Below are 22,516 nucleotides of genomic sequence, written 5' to 3'. Positions count from 1 at the left end.
CCTGCTATACAGCCCGAAAGCCCTGCCGAGTCGTGCTTCGTCCCGCATGCATGAACCCGGCCAGGTGCTCTCTCTCGTTGCGCTCCCTTGGCTTCTGCGCTTGTGCAGTACTACTGTGCAGGCGCAGAATGCTCCCAGGGATGGGAGTGCAATGGGAGAGCGAGCCTGGCCGTGCATTTGTGATGAAGCGTTACTCGGCCAGGTTTTTTGGGCTGAGACGGTGAGGGACGAGCGGCCTTAAGGAAGCCCCAGGTAAGTATGGAACCTGAAACGCTTCTCGTTTCAGGTCCCCTTTAAGATGTCTGAGACAGTTCTGCATGAATTTCTAAAAACCTACCAATATTTTGCCTCAGATACTCTTGATAAATGTCCCCCAGAGAGTGTTATCTGATGCTGCTGCAGTTACTTATCCTGATGCTTGTGCACTGATTGAGTTGTGCAGGCAGGTTTATTTTTTTGTCAGTTAAAAAAAGCAAACAGTCTGTAAAAATGTACTTTTTCGCTGGTGGCACCAATCTTAGTAACTCTTCCTTGCCAGAGGTGTAAATACAAGCCATAGCTAGAATGGCATGGGGTTTCTTCCTAGGATCTTATGGCCCGTACTCACAGGCTGCAAATGTTGCCTGTCGCCAGCACACGTGAGCGTGTGGGCGACAGGCCGGCGACAGCTCCTCGCCAGGTCCCTCCGCGTACACACGCGGAAGAGGGACCAGCGGCGAGGCGGAAGCTGTCGCCGACAGTCCTCCTCCCTCCGCCGGAAGCTCCATATACTTTAATGGAGGTTGCTGTCGCTAGTCCGCGTACTCACGCGGACTAGCGACAGTTGCGGCGGGGGTGCGGCGGCGACTGTCGCCATGCGATTGAAACTTTCAATCGCATGGCGACATGAGCGACGGGCGACAGTTCGGGGTGCAACGGCCCATACTCACGGGCGACCTGTCGCCGCAACACGCGCGCGCCGCGTGTTGAGGCGACAAAAGTCCCTCGTGAGTATGGGCCATAACCCTCCACCCCTGTAAATGTTGCCAATAATATAGCACCCATCCCTCTTATTCACCACAAGCTCTTTCCCTCTATTAACCTGCTCCCAAATTTGGCCAATAGAACACTAGCTAAATCCGCCCCCTTCCTTTCCCCAAATGTGCCTGGTAAAACAAACCCCCCGCATGTGCCTCCACCTTATTTTCCCCATTCCCATCCCGTTCGCCATCGTTCCTCTTCTATGCTGTCTGTTTTTAGGCCTTGACTAACTAGTCATGACCTTTGATCCGGAACTAATTACTCAGATGGGGCTTTTTAGCGAAAGGTTATGCGTTCTCATTCATATTCTATGAAAAGTGGTTAAAAAAATCATAATTTCTGTCAGGGTATGTAAACTTAAGATCACAACAGTATATATTAACTCAAATACATAAAAAAATCAGCATACGACACACACACACGCAATGCATATAACTACAAATAAAGTATATATCTGCTGGTTATTGACAGGAAACATTGGTGAGCATATGACTACCTACGTATCCTTAACAAGCATGCAGATCAGGTACTTTGACTGAAGTCTTACTGGATTTGCCACATGCTTGTTTCAGGTGTGGGATTTAGACACGACTGCAACCAAAGAGTCCAGCAAGACTGCCAGGCAACTGGTATTGCTTAAAAGGAACTAAGTAGGTCAACCTCCATATCCTTCTTACATCCGGTGTGCTTTAATACAGCTTTATTTCTAAGCTTTGGTTGCTAAGCTTTGGCAGTGAAGATGTTACAGTCTTTTAATCAACATGAAAAATACATTATTATGTTGAAAGTCTAAGGTAGCATAAACTGAGGAGTCAACCCTAATAAAAAGTGTGAGCCTAAAGGCTCATACACACATCAGACCATGGTCTTTGGAAAATGAAGGATCACAGACCAATTTTACCCCCTTCCATGTAGTATGAGAGCCATACCTACACAGTCTATTTTATGGAGCTGAACTCCCCATCAGACAGAAATCTTTGCAAGATGCTGCACACACAGATGCTGTACAAGACACAAAAGATCAGTATCTGCAAAAGATCTGTTCCTGCAAAAGATCCGTTCCTGCAAATTGCATTCATAGTCTATGAGATCTGCAGATCATCATACACACCTTGTTTAACAGACATTCATCTGCAGATCAGATCCACCAGGATGGATTTTCAGATCTGCAGATGATTGTCTGATCGGCAGATGAATGTCAGTTAAACAAGGTGTGTATGATGATCTGCAGATCTCATAGACTATCATTGCAATTTGCAGGAATGGATCTTTGGCAGGAACCGATCTTTTGCAGATACTGATCTTTTGTGTCTGTACAGCATCTGTGTGTGCAGCATCTTGCAAAGATTTTTTTCTGATGGGGAGTGCAGCTCCATAGAATAGACTGTGTAGGTATGGCCCTCATACTACATGGAAGGGGGGAAAATTGGTCTGTGATCTTTCATTTTCCAAAGACTATGGTCTGATGTGTGTATGTGGCCTACGGGCCTATTTCCACTGTGCCCGAATCAATGCTGAATCTGCAGCATTTCCCCTCATACAAGTGAGGCGGGGAAAAGCTGCCTATATAACTAATGGTTGCAAATCTGGACAGCTGTGGCTACCAGGCAGAACAGGAGCCTCAGCCGAATTGGAAATGGCCACGGCTCCTAGTGGAAATGAGCCCATACTCACACATTATACTTAAAGTAAAGCCTAATCTGTAGAATTTGTGCACCTCCATGCACAGATAGTATTTTTATTTTTTGATGTAGTGGTCCTTTAAGACAGATGCAAGCTGTGTATGTATGTTTGCCTAACATAACTGCTAGTTTAGAAATCTTCCTATAGTAAAGTGAAAAGAGATGTGAAATCTATATAATATTCTGTAGAAAACAATCTGACTTGACTCTGTGGAAGCCAAATCAATCAGTTAACTTCACTGTATCCTTGTTTGACTTTTTTTCTTTTTATAAAGCATAAATGCTCAGATTTTTACACTAAAAGTAAATGCAGGTGTTGTTGTCAATATCAAGTATCATTATCAGTCAGTGACTTTGTCAGCGCTTGTTTCCATGTGGGTGTACACAGCTGGCAGCGGCCTGTATTTACTGCATGAGTGGGTCATGAGACACAGACTGTCCTGTGTTTCCCTCTGCAGTGCTAAATGCTTTAGATTTTTAACATCATAGTCCCAGCTGTCATGTGTTTCTAGAAATGTGTCATGCGCAAGAAATCCTGATGTTTTCACGTTTTTTTTTTTTTTTTTGCAGATTTATTGAACATCTTTTGTGAAAACGATTGTGATGCTGACCCATGGACACCCCCAAGGAAAGGTATGTGTCTTGCATATTAACTTGTTATACAATATCACAATTAAAGGAGAACTGAATTGAGAGGGATATGGAAGCTGACACATATCTTTCCTTTCAAGCAATACCAGTTGCCTGGCTGTCCTGCTGATCCTCTGCCTCTAATACTTATAGGCATAGATCCTGAACAAGCATGCAGCAGATCAGGTTTTTCTGACATTGTCAGATCTGACAAGATTAGCTGCATGCTTGTTTCTGGTGTGATTCAGATACTACTGCTGCCAAACAGACCAGCAGGGCTGCCAGGAAACTGGTATTGTTCAAATGGAAATAAATATGGCAGTCTCCATATTATTCTCACTTCAGTTGTCCTTTAAGCCAGGAGTCCCCAACACCCAGTCCGCAGGCTGTTTGCAGCTGGTTGGCGGGTCTGGCCTCTCAACAAACTACCCCCCCCCCCACCCTGGCCTCCGCTCATGTTACCTTAGCTGGCGGCCACGTCCCGCGGCTGCTGTGAAGAGGCAGAAGCAGGAGAGCGGCTTTCTGTAGCAGTGATGTATATCACCGTTGCCAGGGAAACAACTGTACTGCTTCCTGCCTCTTCACAGCAGTCGCAGGACGCGCTCCTGTGAAAGAAGATAACGGAGAATGGAGGAGAAGGGCAACTATATTACATATACTGGGGCAACTATACTCGCTATTCTGGGGCAACTATACTCGCTATTCTGGGGCAACTATACTCGCTATACTGGGGCAACTATACTTGCTATACTGGGGCAATTATACTCACTATACTGGGGCAATTATACTCACTATACTGGGGCAACTATATTCTAGGGCTGTGACAGAACCAGCCTCTGTGTCCTAATAGGATTATTCAAGCCCACCTCGGGTTCTCTTTAAGGTGGCCGAACATTTACTGATTTTGCAGTCCAATCGACTATCCAATTAGATCATTTTATCTAACTGATTTAGTGCTGAAATCAAGTTGAATGCATCGATTGGGCATGCTGGAAAGATCTTGGCCCCACATGGTCGATCGCGTGCGCAGCGGTAACGGCATACAATTTTGCGCCAACTGACACAATAATGCACCACCACCATGGGGCACTTATTGGTGATAAGATCACTTAAGTCCATTGTATGTTTTGTAGATAAGCAGTAACAAATGAAGAATGCATTTCCTTTCCACTGTGTAATGCATATCACTTAAAGAAAACCTGAACTGAAAATTAAAAGTCAAAATTACCATACACAAGTCATACTTACCTCCTGTGTATTCTACTCCTCAATCTCTGTCTCCTCTCCTGCGTCCTGTTTGTCCACTGTGATCAATGGAAATCTCCGTCCTCCATTTTGAAAATGGCTATTATCCCATAACAGCTTTCTGGTCAACACACTGTTAAACTGTAACATCACCCACTTGAGCCATAGGGAAACATGGACATTACCTGGCACATCCGTTGTCCTCTCAGCTATAACTGACAGCAACTGATAAATAACTGACAACAACTGATATTTTTCAGTTCTGACAAAATGTTGTCCAAGCATTGGGCATCGGGCCCTAAAGGTGCACTGGTCAGATAAAGAAAACTTGAATTAGTGAATTAGTTTTGGATGTTGCTAAATAGTCTGAGTTATCTTCTTACTGTTACTCATAATAAAGAAATGTCATAGGTGGCTTGAAGACTTGAATGTAATGTTTGATTGGCTGTAGTCTGCTCTTCAAACTGTTTAAGAAATATTACACAGCCTCAGTGGTGTGCCCATCTCACCAGTTTCTTAATTGCCTTGTTAATTAACACAATATTGGTTTTTAATAGTTTTTTTTATTGCAGTTCATTTTATATAATGAAATGTCTAGTCTGTTAAATGAAAATTGCATAATGCTAGGTACACCCGATACGTTTTTGCGTTCTACAGATGCATTCGATAGATAATTTACGGCATGTCCGATATTACTTTTAATTGTTTTAATGCTCGATTTCTCTCATAGAAGTGAATGGAAATTGATAAAAGGTAAAGCTGGCCATACACTAGGCCGATTGCCCGCCGATCGACAGCAGATTCGATCACTGGGATCGAATCTGCTGTCACATCGTTCACGCTAAACGCTAAATTTCGATCTATTTCGTCCTGAAATAGTTCGGTCCCGTCGATCGCTCCATGCGGGAAATTACCGTCGATCGCCCGCGGGTAGGGAGCGCGTCGCTAGCGGCGTACGATCGACGCAGGTATACATTACCTGAAGCTTGCTCCTGGCATCTTCTCCGCATCACCTCCCGGCTGGCATCTTCTCCGCATCACCTCCCGGCTGGCATCTTCTCCGCATCACCTTCCGCATCCGGCATAACTTCCTGTGTCACTGCAGTGACAGCGGAAGTACAGATAGAGGGTGCTCTATTTGAACTTCCGCTGTCACTGGAGTGACAGAAAGTTATACGCGGATGCCGTGATATGCGGAGAAGATGCCCGGGACCAGGCTTCAGGTAATGTATGCCGGGGGGGTGACAAGCGGCAGCTCAGCAGATGGTGAATCGGTTTCAGGCTGAAATATAGATTCACAATCTGTATACAGTAAAGGCAGCCATACGATCCCTCTCTGATCAGATTTGATCAGAGAGGGATCTATCTGTTGGTCGAATCAGATGGCAAATCGACCAGTGTATGGCTACCTTAAGAGAATCGAGCGGGAAATCAAGCGTAAAAACGAATTGAAAATCGATCGAGCAGAAAATCGACTGAAAAAACACATCATGGGTACTTAGCATTACATATAGCCAGCTAACCATAATCTATTAGGTGTTGTGGTGCATGAGGAAATATCCCCCAGATACCAATTGTTTACCTGCTTTGACCTCAGTACAGATTATTCTCAACAGCACAGCTGCCTCCCTTTTCCTGTTCAGTGAAGTGTAAAGCCATGCAGCACTAGATCCGAAAATGGATTGGGGGGGGGGGGGGCTTGTTTATCAATACATTTTCTTTAGATTTAAACTTTTTGTTTGCATCTGAAGTCTGATGTATTAGTTATATACTTCATGGTATATAGTCGGCTTTTCCAGTCCATTTTCTTTTTCTCTTTTTCTGCGCTCCAGAGACTCCACTGACCACACACATTCTTTGCCCATCCAGGTGTTTTCCTTTCTCTGGTGTCTGACTGCTGCAGCCTTTTTAGCTGACTAACATGTTAAGCACCTAGAAGGCATGTTTGCTAGTACATGATACATTTCTTGTGAAATGCTGTTTGTCTACAAAGTAGAATATCACCTTGAACTGAGCTAAGATGCTTGACTTAATCTAATATTACTTTCCTATCAAACACAATTATGGTTAACTGTCATTTGGAATTCAAAGTAATTAACAGACTTTATTATTTCGTAACTTATAATCCCTGATGCAAACTGATTGCAAGAAACTGTGTTGTAGACTGGCTGTACATGATATGGTCTCATTGTACTATAGTATATTATACAATCCAACTATGTATTGGTCTGTGTAGGGCCTATTACTAGAGTAACTTAAAAATAATAATCTAATAAATTTGATGACCTCCACAGACAAGCTTGCACAAAGAATGTCTGATTATGTTGTGATTTTGATAAAACACTACAATAAATTTTGTATTTTATAATGATCAGATACATGACATTGAATTAGAAATTTAAAGGACTTGCGATGCCAGAAAATAAATGTAGCTTTACTAACCTGGAGCTTCTTCCAGCCCCTAGAAGTCAATTGTGTCCGTCGCCGCAGCACCGGTCCTCTCCGGGGTCCCACTGGCAGCCTCTAAGGTATGCTTCTGATGATGTGGGCGCGTTCATACTTGTGCATGCGCAGAAGACGCTGACCCATCAGGGATCGGCGATCCTTAAAGGCTGCCAGCTGGACTCCGGAGAAGACTGTTGCTGCGGGAAGGGATCCAAATGACTTCTAGGGGCTAAAAGAAGCCCCAGGTAAATAAAACTACATTTATTTTTGGGATTTGTAAGTCCTTTGAGAACAATTGATTTACACCCTAAACATTTTAAATAAATCTGCATAAAATTATTTTAAGCAATTGAATATATTATGTAATTAATTTGAAATTGATCTCCTAACATTTTGCATTAAATTGTAATAGTGTGGGACCAGCATATAGTGGCTGAATTTGTAATATAAATGTCTAAAGGGACATCTGAGGAATGATCTGCAGCTTCACTTACCTTGAGCCTCTTCCAGCCCCTAGAAGTCTGTGTGTCCCTCGTTGCAGCTCCGGTCTTCTCCTGGGTCTTGCTGTCTGTCCTCTAAAGCGAGAAACAGGAGAAGACTATATTACACTATCCAGCCACTACCTACATAAGTAAAGCTGCATATTGTTCCTTTATCTCGGAAGTCCTTTAAAGAGTAACTGTCAGGCATAAAATCAAAAATACATTTTTTATTTTTATATGGTAAACAAGTAATAAGGATGCTAACCAGGCAATCCAAAAGTTAAAAATCATGCTTATTTTTCTTCTCCATAAAACATAATTCCCCAGTTTTCCTGGCTCTTATTTGGTACATCTGCCGCACAAAGGAAGTTGCAGGGCATGCTCTGTTTCTTTTTTCTTCTTTACTTTCCCCTCAGACTCAACTAACCAGCCTGATTGGCTGAAGCCTCTTTCCCTCCTGTTTTCCCCTCCCACACCTCTGTTACTTGCTGATTGGCCAATATGTCTCAATGCACTTTCTACTGCAGACCTGGGTGGAAATGTCTGAAGACTGGGAGGCGGGCGGGCAATGATACACAGAGTAAGGGAGGAAATTGTGTCAGGATTGGCCTCATTATAGACACAGACAAAATGGAAAATCCTATGAAGATAGTATGGCTAAAGGTGCGTACACACGCACTACAGAAGCCAACGACGGGTCCGTCAGACTCTCCCGCTGGGCGGTTTTTTAGCAGACAGTAGTGCGTTTGTACGCACTGTCGGTGGACTCATAAGGCTGTTCCTGAACAATCCGCTCAGCTCAGCCTTATCAGCCCGCTGGCAGTGCGTACACACGCACTACTGTCTGCTGAAAGTCTGCCCAGCGGGAGGGTCTGACGGACCCCTCATTGGCTTCTGTAGTGCGTGTGTATGCACCTTAACAGCTCTACTTTAAGGTGCACATTAACAGTACTATTACCAGTGAATGACAGTTTTTGTGTTTTTTGTTTTTGTTTTTTTAAATCAGATTATTCAGATTGTATTGTATGAAAACAGAGAAGCTGATAAGCCCAGTCCTGAATGAATACAGTATCTACTGTTTTCTTAAAGCGGAGCTGTCAGCCATACTATCTCAGAAAAAAATACTATCTCAGAAAAAAACCTTCACATATATAAGTAGATAAATACTTGCTCTACTTACCTAACATATGTATTGTACTGTCCACTTTTGATTTTAGTGATTTTTCTACAGTAAAAAAAAGAGAAAATCCTTCTTAGCATTTCCCATTTTAATTGTGGCTACTTTGAAGCCAATCCTGATGTAATTTCCTCCCTTACTTTCCTTGGATTGCCTGGTTAGCATCCTTATTACTAGTTGACCAGATAAAAATAAAGAATTGATTTTTGATTTGTATGCCCAACAGTTACACTTTAAAGAACTGGTCAATTGGCATGGTGAATGTTTTCATACATATGATTGCAACTAGGCCTGTGGATCGATTTTAAAAATTGTTTTTCAATCTAAATAATCTAATCTGAAAAAAAGATAGTTCACAAAAACATTGCAGCTAATGGGTACCTTTAAAGGCTTGTTGATTAAATCCCAGATTTTAAAAAGTCAATTGACCATAATGAGGGAAAGAAGCACCATCCATACTACATATAGTAAAGTTGATGTGCACACATAAGCGCAAACCATTTACTAATTATTCAGGAAAGTAACTCAAATAAGTCACCAAGCATAAAGCTAATGTAATAAAAAGGGTATAAAGTCTTCAAAAATAATAAATCAGGAAATTAATAGCATGATGAAAGAAACCTAAGTAGGAGGCTCCTGAATAATACATACAAATAAAGGTGCAAAATATGTAAATCTATATGTTTTTGAAAAGTAATGTAATGTGATGTATGTATACTCATTAAACCTAATTTCCTCATTTATGTGGGTTTTTTTTTAGTTCAGAGGAGTCTGATGGAGCATCAGAGAGAGGTTCTGTTCACATATGGCAGGTGGGCTCATCGCTGCCTATACCAGTCACACTGCATGGATTGGGGTTAAAAACTGTACTGCAAGCCAGTCTTGGGATAAATCATGGCCTGCTGCTCACTAGTGGTAAGCAATCTTTGCTTTTATGTAACTTTTTCATGTATGCTGCCTTAAATTAATGTGTCTTTGTGTAAATGTTTGGTTGTAGGACTTGTGGTATAAATATTTGCACTGTAAATCATTATTTTCATATATGTTTTTAGCAGGGCAAGGTGGAGGCTGTAATGGCTTTAGGACCGCAGCCTAATAAAATACGGAATAGGTTGTACGTATGGCTGGCTGCAGTACCATGTTAAAATGGCAAACTGTTGAGGTGGCCTTACATTACATCACGCAATTTTGGCAGCCGACCGACCAAGAGACAGCTCTCCCTCTGATTGAATCTGATCAGAGTGATCTGTAGGAGGACACAAATGGAGAGCACGCTCAGAGACTCTGGTGTGTGAAGGGAGGCTGTTACAGGAATAATATCACCTGATCTGATGGCTGGCAGTCCAGTAGAGGAGAGGCCAGCAAAGGAGGCATGCGTCCCACTCACCGGAACCAGACTTGTCGTGGCAAGTTGTCAATCTGCTCAGGGTGGAGATAGGCACCGGGGTAGCTGGGCGTTCTGCACATAGCAAACTGCTGACACGTGCGATCGATACGATAGGCAGGCGCACCAGCAAGTGGGTGAACAGTGTGCTCAGAATGGTATGCTGTAAAGAGCAGCTATGGTGCACCAAACAGTGTTCCTACTTTGCATGACTGCACTATGCAGCTTGCAGGTAGTTAGGCTGGGGGAGGACGGAAGAGGAATACAATAATAATGTAAATAAGTGCGTGCAGTGAGCTCAAATAAACCGTATACAGATAACAGTTTAATTTATTAAGCTATAACAGGCTTAAAGAGAAACTCCGACCAAGAATTGAACTTTATCCCAATCAGTAGCTGATACCCACTTTTACATGAGAAAAATAATGATTTTCACAAACAGACCATCAGGGGGCGCTGTATGACTGATTTTGTGCTGAAACCCCTCCCACAAGAGGCTCTGGTACCGTACGGTACTCTGGGCAAACTGTCACAATGTAACAATGTTCAGACAGGAAATAGCTGTCTGTTAAAGCCACACCAGCTAGAAACAGCTCCATAATCTGCCCACAGTAACAATGTCACCATGTAATACAAGTCAGAATGTGAATCTGGGAGAGGAAAGATTTTACAATGAGCAAACACTGACTAAATCATGTATACATAATTATTGTAAAAATGAAGCACTTTTTTTATTACATTATTTTCACTGGAGTTCCTCTTTAAAGGGGTTCTTTCGCGAAAGAAGTAGGCAGTTAAAAAAATGTGACAGATGACAGGTTTTGGGCCAGTCCATCTTTTTAAGGGGGATTCTCAGGGCTTTCTTTGTTTTCAACAGCATTTCCTGAACAACAGTTGCAAAATCTAACTGACATAATAGTGTGCAAGTGATTAGGGAGGCCGGCTGGTATCTTGCTATTTTGGCAGTTAAACTGCTGTTCAGGAAATGCTGTTGAAAACAAAGAAAGCCCTGAGAATCCCCCTTAAAAAGATGGACTGGCCCAAAACCTGTCATCTGTCACATTTTTTAACTGCCTACTTTTTTCGCGAAAGATCCCCTTTAAAGAGGATAAAAAAAACATACCAATCGAGTCACTGTGATCTCTTGAGTCCCTCTTTGCTGTTTCCCTCCGCTGCGATCCTGGCTTTTGATCGCCAGTTTTAGGAAGTGTTTACAAACAAAGAACATGCCCGCTAACCAAGCAGTGATGTATGTATGTATGTATATGTATGTATGTATGTATATGTATGTATGTATGTAAGTATGTATATATGTATGTATGTATATATGTGTGTATGTATATATATATATATATATATATATATATATATATATATATATATATATATATATATATATATATATATATATATATATATATATATAAAATATTCATTCATGTTACAGTATACTACAAGTTTTTATTACATAGTGAATTACCTGCACTCCAGTCTGGGAGTAGTCAGTTTCTCAGCATGTGACAGGCAGCTCCCTCCCCACTCAGCCTCACAAACTGCATCACACAGACAAGCTGAAACTGAGAGCAAGGACGCTGTCTGTGAGGACTAAACAAAGCACATCGAGCCTGCAGGGGGCATGCGTAACCTGTCCACATTACAACAGAGGCAGCCCCTTCATTCCTGGGTCAACAAAGCTTCACAAAGAAAAGAAGATTAGATATATTACATAGACAGTGCAACTAGAAAAGGCTGCAGTAATCCAGACCACATTAGAACAGGTATAGGAACTTATAGGATAGAATAAATAAGGCTGAAAATGTTGTTAGTCTCTTTAAAAAGGGCTATGCAACGTTTCAGGAGCTCATGCTCCTTTCCTCAGGCAAGGCAGTGTCTGGTGCAATGAATAAATAATATAAAGGGGTCATTAGCAGATAGTTATCAGTTACTGGGGTCTTCTACCCACAACTTTGCTTTCCTGAATCTGATTGGAGAGAGATCTGTTGGCTGCCATAAACCGCAGGGCAATTCGCGATTGATTTCAGCATCAAATCTCTAGTGAATCGGTCACGTGACACTGCCTTGCCATCTCCGGACATGTTTTCCAAAATGTAGATGTATTCCCCCAGTGCCCTTGCATTAATATTTTACCTGTCTTGTATCTGCCGATGTGTCCTTACACGTCTACCTCAGTGGAGCCTCACGTGGTTGCTGGCGTATTGCATGTGTACAGAATTTTTTCTTTTGCATAATACTGTGATGCCGTGTATGTATTTGAGATATATGCTGTTTACAGAAGAATACTTTTCATGGCCATCACTTCAGGTTCATTTATTTTTTCTAATTTGCATCTTTGAAAGGGTTAAGCACAAGAATACTGCCATGTAAGAGGTTCCCTAAGAAGATCATTTGATTTTGGCCAAAATTCTTATATAGTCTAGGTGAAAGCTTACCTGGGGCAGTAAACTACTAAAAAAGGATAAGGGTAAATAGATTATTGAGCTATATTATTTATTTTGAAGAGGATCTCTTTTCCCAAAATATTCTTTATAAGGGAGCGACCCAACCACAACCGAGGATCTAAAGACCAGAGTGAGAACGTTTTTTCTCACGTGCTCGACACTGGTTGCTGGTCGTGTGACCCAAAGGTGTGAGTAGCTATCATTATAAGATCATACAGCCTGATACTACTAACTATTACACCTTAAGGGTCTCCTGTGTTTTTTTTTCTGTTGCTTTTACATTCTGGAAGGTCCTCGGAACCATACCAGACGTCCCACTAAACACAAGACTGAGAGCCACATCTGGCTGTGCAGTATGGACAATTCTGCCCAAAATCTTGGCTATTCAGTTTGCTTACATCTTCCAACTTAAAAATAAGATTTATTTTTTCCAACTGCGAATTGTTCATATTTTGAATCCTTTAATAGCAGAAATGATCACTGCTTTCCAAAGTTGAACAATTTTGCAGTGTTACAATGGTAACCTTGCTATAGCTAGTTTTGTGTTCTCATCACAAGTTGCCACTCTTTTTTAAAATGGAATTTTTAACTACTGAAGACTCACATGTTGCAAGAAAGGTAACCTTTGGGCATTCTAGTTATTGGTTTTTGAAATGTTATTTTTAGATCTGTTCTTGCAGTTGGGCATTCAACATTGCGGCTTCTGCTGTAGTTATTCCTGTATGTATAATATATTTTATCCTTTATTTCGTTAGATGGAGAAATTTTTAGCTTTGGAAAGCAGCCATGGAAGGAACATTCGCTAGAAGTCCCTTACAATGCTCCGTTGTTGGAAAAGACATTGTGCGGTCAACATGGAATATGTGTTGCAGCAGGAAGTTATCACTGTGGAGCTGTAACAGACAATGGAACTGTGTATATGTGGGGGGAAAACACAGCTGGACAATGTGCTGTTGATGGATGCCCATCAATTGCAGAACCTACGTTGGTCACTATAACTGATCAGGAAACCACACCTCATCACTGGGTACGAATCGTACAGCTGTCATGTGGAGAGGAACATAGCATTGCGCTGTCTGTCAGTAGGGAGATCTGGGCATGGGGCAGTGGTTGCCAGCTTGGATTAATAACTTCAGCTTTTCCAGTGACCAAACCTCAAAAGGTAGAACATCTTTCAGGCCGGAGAGTTCTTCAGGTAGTATGTGGGGCTTTTCACAGTTTAGCTTTAGTGCAATGCCAGCTTGCCCCGGATGTAAAGACTGTGCCAGAAAGATGTAACCATTGCAGAGAACTCTTAATTACAATGACAGAGAAGGAAGACCATGTCATTATTTCTGATGCTCACTGCTGTCCACTTGGAGTAATCTTGGCAGAATCCAAACCTGAACGTCGAACTAGTCAGTCTTCTTTGAGTTCTGTGGATAAAAGAAATGAGCATGATTCATACTCTTTGGAGACACAAGATGACACTGGAAGCTGTAGTTCAAAACAAGCAGAGTCTGAACCAGAGGTCGGCACCGATGTTGCCAGTATTTGTGAAAGTGATGAAAGCAATATACTTCCTGCCAGTGATCCAATGATTGCCGATTCCTCTTCAATGTCTGCTTCTTCTGATTATGCACAGGTAAGATTTTTCTACTGAATGAAGGAATGTGTTGAAACAATGTAAAATGTAATGCATTGTCTTCAGCTCATGGGAGTATTGATGTCCTGTGCAGTTATTGTCATCCCATTGTAAAATAAAATGGATTTTAGAACACAATGGGCTCTATCCACAAAACGTCTCATAAATGACTTATTTATCACCTAGGGTAATTGATAAAATAACCTTTCAGCTCATTTATAAGCAAATAATCACTCAAAGTAAATTGTTCATGAATAAATTCATGTTAATATTACGGTACCTTTCTTACTTTAAGTATATTATATTTTTGCTCTTTGGAAGCTTAAAAAAGTAACATAGATAAGATGAAAACAGGAAAACAAGTGAAAAAGCTTTGTGAATCTTGCCCATTGTGAAAAATGGTTGTGAACCTTACCTCCACTCAGAGCTGCGGATAAAGTGGGAAGTTGCTCCGGCCAATAAAAGGATTTAAAACACAAAATGGGGTGCAAAATTGACTTACCTGGTAAAGTGTAAATCATGTACGATTTGCTTTATTGGCATTAAAATGAATGTCATGGTTGCAAACCCAACTTCCTCCAGAAATGCACCAAATTCATATTAAACAGTGCTTAAAGTAACATATTAAGTTGCGAATAAAAATAGTTGTAGTGTATATTAAGGTGGCTACACAATACAATTTTTTAGATTTCTTTTTAGTTCGAGAAAAACAATCATTTTTTCTGATTGACTGTAACAGTTGAAAGATCTGAGCAATGTATCACACATGTTCAATTTTTCCCCAATTATTAAAAAAAAATAAAAATTGAATTTTGAAAAGGATACTTGGATCTGTACATCAATAAATTGACAATTTATGCTACACCCTTCAGTCTTCCAAAAATTGTTTGAATAAAAAAAAGGCTGTCTGTACAACCAATTGTTTTTAATGAATTGCTGTAAAATTAGATCTTTTTTTTTTATTGTATCATGTGTGGCCACCTTTTGAGAGACTTATCCTGACCAACTAAAACAATAAAGATTGCCTAGTTTTGTGTACAAGTGTATGGCAGGAGTTGGATAGTCTCCCTAGGTGCAACAATCAGGCGTGATGTTAAGCTGGGGAGCTCTGTATCCACTGTAGTACAAAGATAAGAAAAAAGCGCTCTCAGCTATTGTGTAAATATGGCGTAGGGCCCTATCCAGGACAGGTCCCAACTCCTTAGGATGTGGCTGTGCTTGGATAACAGCCTGTAGTAGCGTTTGTCCCACTTGGTAGCCGTGGACCAGGCTCTCAGGCTGTAGCAGTGGACATGCATCCCTCTGGCAGCGGCGGTATTGGTACTCCTAGCATGTATTCCAGGCTTGCAGGGAGGCCTCAATGGGGAGCAGTATGCTCTACTCAGTGGTCACTAGCTACACAGTGTAGAAGCTGTAAAACCACAGGGAGCAATAGCTGCTAAATGAGGATACTGCACTGCCACTAGGTTGCTGGTAGCATACAGCATATGCTTTGGACAGGGCAGAATCGTAGGTAAAGTAAATCGCTTTTATTCATAGACAACGTTTCATGGCGGTCTTCCCTCCGTTTCACCAAGTCGTGCTGAGCATTCACAGGAAATTACATTTATACTGGCAAACAATGCATAAATTAGAATAAAATACATAGAATAAAATAATTCTTAACATAATGTACCACCCAAAGAAAGCCTAATTGGTGGCAGAAAAAACAAGGTGTAGATAATTTCTTTGTGATAAGTAGTGATAAAGTTATTGGGGAATGAAAAGGAGGAGTGCTAAAATGGGAAAATTCCTCTCGTCCATAAGGTGAAAAATACCCGCGGGCTGAAATAGTTAAATAAAGGGATGGATTAGGAAAGAGGGGTGTTATTAAGAAAATGCTAATAATGGGTGGGGATATGCGAAAGCTAAAAGATAGTATAGCAAGCATGAAGCTATGTGTTCATAGTTCCAATTATGTTATTGTAGAAAAAAACAGGATAGAATAAAAATTATAAAAAAAAGGTCTCCCTAAGGTGACCCTAATGGGAAGGGGCTATAAAAAAAATTAGTAATAGTTTCCATTTAGGTGTACAAACCAGTCTGATTCTATTTAATCGGGGACCTGGTAATAAACCTTAAAATCTGGTATACGTGTGCCCACTTGTATTTTTTTTTGCATAATTGTTAAACCATACAAAGCTGCTTGTTGGGTGTACAGATATACAGCTTCTTTAGTACCGAACCAAGAATGATGCATCTTCAAACCCTTTTTCTTTAAGTCATTGTTGGATCATTTATCTTAAGATGAATGGAGATAGATACATTTCAGATTTAGTCGATAAGTGGATATGAAGTTCTCATTTGTTTGTTTCTTCATATAATCACTAGTAATCCAAAAATACATCTCGCCACCTTCTTCTAAACCGCTTTAAATGCCATTAGGACACAAAGAAGAAAACTTCCATAGCTCTTAATTTTAACATCAGAAATGTGAGAATAAAAGCAATGTTTGGTGAGGATAACCTCTTTGACAAGCCTCTCACCAGGTGAATACAAGACGGTACTGGGTCTTTGAATTATGTTCTTCCAGGGCTTAGGATTGCTGCACAGACTTAGTGATGCTAAGATGAGGGCTCCTTGGAGGCCATGACATGTCTTCATGGACTCCTTGTGCTTTTTTTTTTTTTTCAATGAAGATAGTTGTTTATGACTTTGCAGTCCTTGCCCTACTGCTAAATTAATTTTAGACAAATCAGAGACGTTTGTATTGTATGAAATATAAATATCTGCCTGCACTTAGCATTCAGTACACCAGATTCTAAACTCCATGTACAGAAATTCAGCCCCAGTAATTCAAGACTCTTATTTCTGCATTGCAGACCACTCCTAGTCTCCTCACTACCTCTCCATCTTTTTTCTCTTCTTTACCTTTCTTATTCTTTAGTCTCTTCTCATCTCTATTCCTCTCACTCTCTCGTCCCCCCTTTATAAGCAGTGCTAGTATAAACACATTGACAGTTCAACGCAGTATCATTGTAAGTAGCCTCCCCCCCCCCCCCCCCTCTATTCCCTCCCCATATACTCAATCATCTAGCATCCCCCAGCTGGGCTGCACTGGCTATTTTTGGTAATAGATTAAAGAGCTTATCCTCACCCAGCCTTTTTTAGGTAGTGTGAATGGGTGATGGATACCCTCTTTCAGTGAGCATTACAATACGCTTTCCCCTACCACCATTATCTCATGTTTTACCTAACAGGCCTGGCTAGAACGTATACACTTGTCAGACCCTATTGAAAGTTGACGTCCCACCCTTATTTCCCTTGTTATGCTGGGTTGAACTGTGTCTTCCTGTGATTTAAGGTTTATACATTGTTTGCTTATGTCAGGATCAGTTTATATGGCTATGTTTTGTGTTTCTTATGACCATGGCCACTGTTTATTCGCGGTGTATTCTTTTAATATTAATAAAAAATAATTGAAACCAAAGAAAAAACATATTGCTGATTTATTTACCATTAGCTAATTTGCACCTACTGTATATGATTTAATGATATTCTTACTTTTAATCTAGACCCAAGAGAGCATGCTTCAAGAACTGAGTGATCGCATTCTTAATCCTGCCACTACTACAACATACGCTCTCAACAGCCTAGTTGTGTCCTGTGCATCAGCTGTAGGCTTCAAAGTTGCAGCCACATGTGAGGCTGGGGCTCTGTCACTGAAGAAGGTTATGAACTTTTATTCTGGGTCTCTGGGTGAGGCAGGAGCTCAGTCTGCTGTTGGATCCACTGTCCTGGAAGGACTGAAAGATAGTAGAGAAGAACAAGTGAAACTAGAATCTATGCAAGGCAAGAAGAGCTCTAGTCTGGTGGATATCCGAGAAGAGGAAGCAGAAGCTGGAAACAGAAGACTTTCTTTACCAGGGCTGCTTTCCCAAGGTAATTTTTAATATATTACCCCACTTCTTTTTCCTCCCTGTTCCTTTAGATTGTAAGCTCACAAGGGTAGGGTGTCTTGGATGTTGCTATTCATTTTGTTCATGTTTTGTTTGTAGCTGAAATTACTATTATGTCTTCCATATCTGTATTATGTACCAACGTCTATATTTTGTGTGTTCCATTGTCTGTATTATAACTATACAGTGGGTTTCGAAAGTTAGGGCAACCTTGTTAATCATCGTGATTTTCCTGTATCAATCGTTGGTTGTTACGATAAAAAATGTCAGTTAAATATATCATATAGGAGACACACATAACGATATTTAAGAAGTGAAATGAAGTTTATTGGATTTACAGACAGTTTGCAATAATTGTTTAAATAAAATTAACGAAGTGCATACATTTGGGCACTGTTGTCATTTTATTGATTCCAAAACCTTTAGAACGAATTATTGGAACTCAAATTGGCTTGATAAGCTCAGTGACTCCTGACCTTCATACACAGGTGAATACAATTATAAGAAAGAGTGTTTAAGGGGATCAATTGTAAGTTTCCCTCCGATTTTAATTTTCTATGAAGAGTAGCAATATGGGGGTCTGAAAACAACTCTCAAATGACCTGAAGACAAAGATTGTTCACTATCATGGTTTAGGGGAAGGATACAGAAAGCTGTCTCAGAGATTGCAGCTGTCTGTTTCCACAGTTAGGAACATATTGAGGAAATGGAAGACCACGGGCTCAGTTCAAGTTAAGGCTCGAAGTGGCAGACCAAGAAAAATCTCGGATAGACATAAGCAAAGAATGGTGAGAACAGTCAGTCAACCCACAGACCAGCACCAAAGACCTACAACATGATCTTTCTGCAGATGGAGTCACTGTGCATTGTTAAACCATTAGGCGCACTTTACACAAGGAGATGCTGTATGCGAGAGGGATGCAAAGGAAGCCCACAGCACAAATAGAGCCACTTGAGGTATGCTAAAGCACATTTGGACGAGCCACCTTCATTTTGGAATAAGGTGCTGTGGACTGATGAGTTATTTGGGCATAACAAGGGGTGTTATGCATGGATGAAAAAGAACACAGCATTCCAAGAACACCTGCTACCCACGGTAAAATATGGTGGTGGTTCCATCATGCTGTCGGGGTGTGTGGCCAGTGCAGGGGCTGGGAATCTTGTCAAAGTTGAGGGACGCATGGATTCCACTCAGTATCAGCAGATTCTGGAGAGCAATGTCCAGGGATCAGTGAAAAAGCTGAAGCTGCGCCAAGGTTGTCTCTTTCAATAAGACAACGACCCTAAACACTGCTCAAAATCCACTAAGGCATCCATGCAGAGGAACAAGTACAGCGTTCTGGAATGACCATCTCAGTCTCTAGACCTGAATATAATTGAAAATCTGTGGCGTGAGTTAAAGAGCGCTGTCCATGCTCGTAAGCCATCAAACCTGAATGAACTAGAGATGTTTTGTATAGAGGAATGTTCCAAAATACCTTCAACCAGAATCCAGACCCTTATTGGAACCTACAGGAAGAGTTTAGAGGCTGTAATTTCTGCAAAAGGATGATCTATTAAATATCGATTTCATTTATTTTTTGTGGTGCCCAAATTTATGCACCTGCCTAATTTTGATTAAACAATTATTGCACACTTTCTGTAAATCCAATAAACTTAATTTCACTTCTCAAATATCACGGTTTGTGTCTCCTATATGATATATTTAACTGACATTTTTTATTGTAACAACCAACGATTATACAGGAAAATCATGACGATTAACAAGGTTGCCCATACTTTCGCATCCTACTGTATGTACCCCATGTTTATTTCTTACTTTGTACAGCGCCATAGAATATGTTGGTGCTAATACTATTAACAAAAGTTGTGTTTTTAGTTTCCCCTAGGCTCATTAGAAAGGCTGGCCGAGCACGGATGAGAACAGTCGCTCTCACACCCACCAATAGTGGAGAGGCTGATGTACTCTTGCCCTGCTTACGGACTGAAGTGTGGAGTTGGGGGAGAGGCAAAGAAGGTCAGCTGGGACATGGAGATGTCTTGGCAAGGTAAAGCATTGATGGATTCAGTGTTTGAAACTGATGCCTTATCTTTAATCACTTACTTTTTTTTTAGTTTTTACATTTCATACAAATCAGCTAACAAGTTTAAAAGGACTATTCATATCACTCTTTGGCCTAAGGCTAGTTTGTTTAAAAGTCAAACATAGTGTTGGTGTTCGAATTTGAATCATCAATTCAAATTAGCTCCATTCAGCACTGAACCTGTGAACAGGGTTGGGGGGTTCACTTACTTGAATGTCACGGTGTGTTTCACATAAATCCTTACTCCCTCCTTCCAAAGTTCAAAGGAGGAAATATCGGAATCGTGTGAAATGCGCCTTGAAGCACATGTAGGTGAATGCTCCCTGACCCTGTCAGCAGGCTCGGTGCTGAATGGCGTTCTGGTAAATTCAGAATGAGGTTCCAAATTTGAAAACCAATAGTATTCAATCAAAGGTATAAATCAGCTTTTTACTAGCTATAGCATTCTGGTCCATGGTATTCTCTAGTTACTCTTTAGTGAGAACACTGGTGGTGCACTGACATAGCACAACAGCTGTTCGCCTCTCATATTGCATTAAATTGTGGTTTTGAACAATGCATATTTGAAGGCCAGCCTTGCTTAACAAAAGTATAATTGATTACTTGTTTCTGCATATAGATTACAGCCATTGTGTGTTCGCAGCCTGGATGGCAAGGAAGTGGTTCAACTAGCAGCTGGCAGCCACCATTCTGTCGCCCTTACGGCAAGATCACAGGTAACATTTTTGTTCTATGAGCTGCCCATATCCAGTTCTACATTAGACTTGACTTAACCTTTTTGGCCTAGCAGGTCTACATTTCTGAAAAGACTACTGAGGAGGTGTCCAATAAAAAAAAAAAAAAAGATTAAAATAGGGTGCAAGAATGAATTACCTTCCAGTATATACTTACCACATATACAAAAAATATTTATTAACAGCAGTTTAGTTTAATGTGAGACCGGCAAGAATCCAAAGGATTCCTTGTAGCTGAGCGGAAACAGGGTCACACACCCCAGCTGTGTGACAACCTGGGTTTTAGGTATCATTTTCTCTCTCCTCCTCTGTACTTCTCTTCATCCTTCTGTTTTGGGGTCCTCTTTTATTTGTATAATGATATTGGAAAGTGTGAAGGGTTTACTACACTCTGAGCGTGGAGGATCTACACAGGAATGAATAATGAGACTTGGTTCTCTAGTTTCTTACTGCCAGGAGAATACATATTTATTTTTTATTTATTTATTGTATTTATAAAGCGCCAACATATTACGCAGTGCTGAACATATTCCTTCTCCACCATACCTGAACCCATCTGTAAATGTATAACCAATTTCTTGACCAACAGGAGACAGCAGATTAAACTAGGGAAACACACCTCAGGCTCTCTTCTGCAGTCAGCACAGGGGTTCCTCAAGGTTGTGGGCTCTCCATACTGCTTTATTCACTATACACCAATGACTGCATCTCCACAGATCCATCTGTAATGGTTCTGAAGCTTGCAGATGATACAACTGTATTTGGACTCTATATAATGGGGATGAGTATGCATACAGGCAAGTAGTGGGACAGCATCAACAACATGGAACTTAAAGCGGATCCGAGATAAAAAACTAACTATAACAAGTAACTTATGTATATATGTATATGTGTATATGTATATGCATGTATGTGTATATGTATTTATATATGTGTATATGTATTTATATATATATATATATTCTAAAATTTTAAAGTTTAGATAGTTTACACTGCAAATCTAGCTGCAAACAGCTTTTATGATTATTTCTTCCTGCGATACTATGACAGTAGCAATGTTGTTTGTAAACATTACACAGAGGCAGGCTTGTCTGCATCTTGAGCAAAAAAAACTAATCCACTCCCTCCTCCCCTCTGCCTCTGAAATCTCTGGCTAGTAATACATCCCCCTCCTCCTGCCCAGACTGAGCTCCCATGAGCCCTTGCTACTGTCTGAAAGTGCCTTGGCTCTCTGAAAACCTGTGGGCGTGGCTTGTTTAGTTTATAGGGAATTAGAGTATTAAAACAAAAACAAAAAAGTATTTGGCTTGAGGAATGCCCTATAAACAATAGGAAAGGAACACAATTATGCAATGAGTAAAAGTTCACCTCGGATCCACTTTAAAGGACAACTGTAGGGAGAGGTATGTGGAGGCAGCCATATTTATTTCCTTTTAAGCAATACCTGTTGCCTGGCTATCCTCCTGATCATCTGCCTCTAATGCATTTAGCCATAGACCCTGAACAAGCATGCAGCAGATCGGGTGTTTCTGACATTGTGAGATCTGACAGGATGAGCTGCATGCTTGTTTTTGGTGTTGTTCAGCCTCTACTGAAGCCACATAGATCAGCA

General features: G+C 40.9%; 1 protein-coding gene across 1 annotated transcript in view; it reads left to right on the top strand.

Annotated features, from left to right (window-relative positions):
• The window catches only part of ALS2 (alsin Rho guanine nucleotide exchange factor ALS2), a 141,168-nt gene that overhangs the window by 24,980 nt on the left and 93,672 nt on the right, over positions 1 to 22,516 (top strand). The window contains exons 2-7 of the mRNA XM_068245100.1: positions 3,273 to 3,335; positions 9,442 to 9,596; positions 13,280 to 14,148; positions 17,703 to 18,069; positions 19,966 to 20,134; positions 20,790 to 20,886. Of these exons, the coding sequence (XP_068101201.1) occupies positions 3,316 to 3,335; positions 9,442 to 9,596; positions 13,280 to 14,148; positions 17,703 to 18,069; positions 19,966 to 20,134; positions 20,790 to 20,886 (1,677 nt within the window). The 5' untranslated portion in view covers positions 3,273 to 3,315. The remainder of the gene's footprint in view (positions 1 to 3,272; positions 3,336 to 9,441; positions 9,597 to 13,279; positions 14,149 to 17,702; positions 18,070 to 19,965; positions 20,135 to 20,789; positions 20,887 to 22,516) is intronic.

This window comes from Hyperolius riggenbachi, chromosome 7 (assembly GCF_040937935.1).
Source record: "Hyperolius riggenbachi isolate aHypRig1 chromosome 7, aHypRig1.pri, whole genome shotgun sequence".
Taxonomy (NCBI): domain Eukaryota; kingdom Metazoa; phylum Chordata; class Amphibia; order Anura; family Hyperoliidae; genus Hyperolius; species Hyperolius riggenbachi.
Note: the sequence above shows the minus strand (reverse complement) of the source record. Positions and strands in the feature narration are given on the sequence as shown.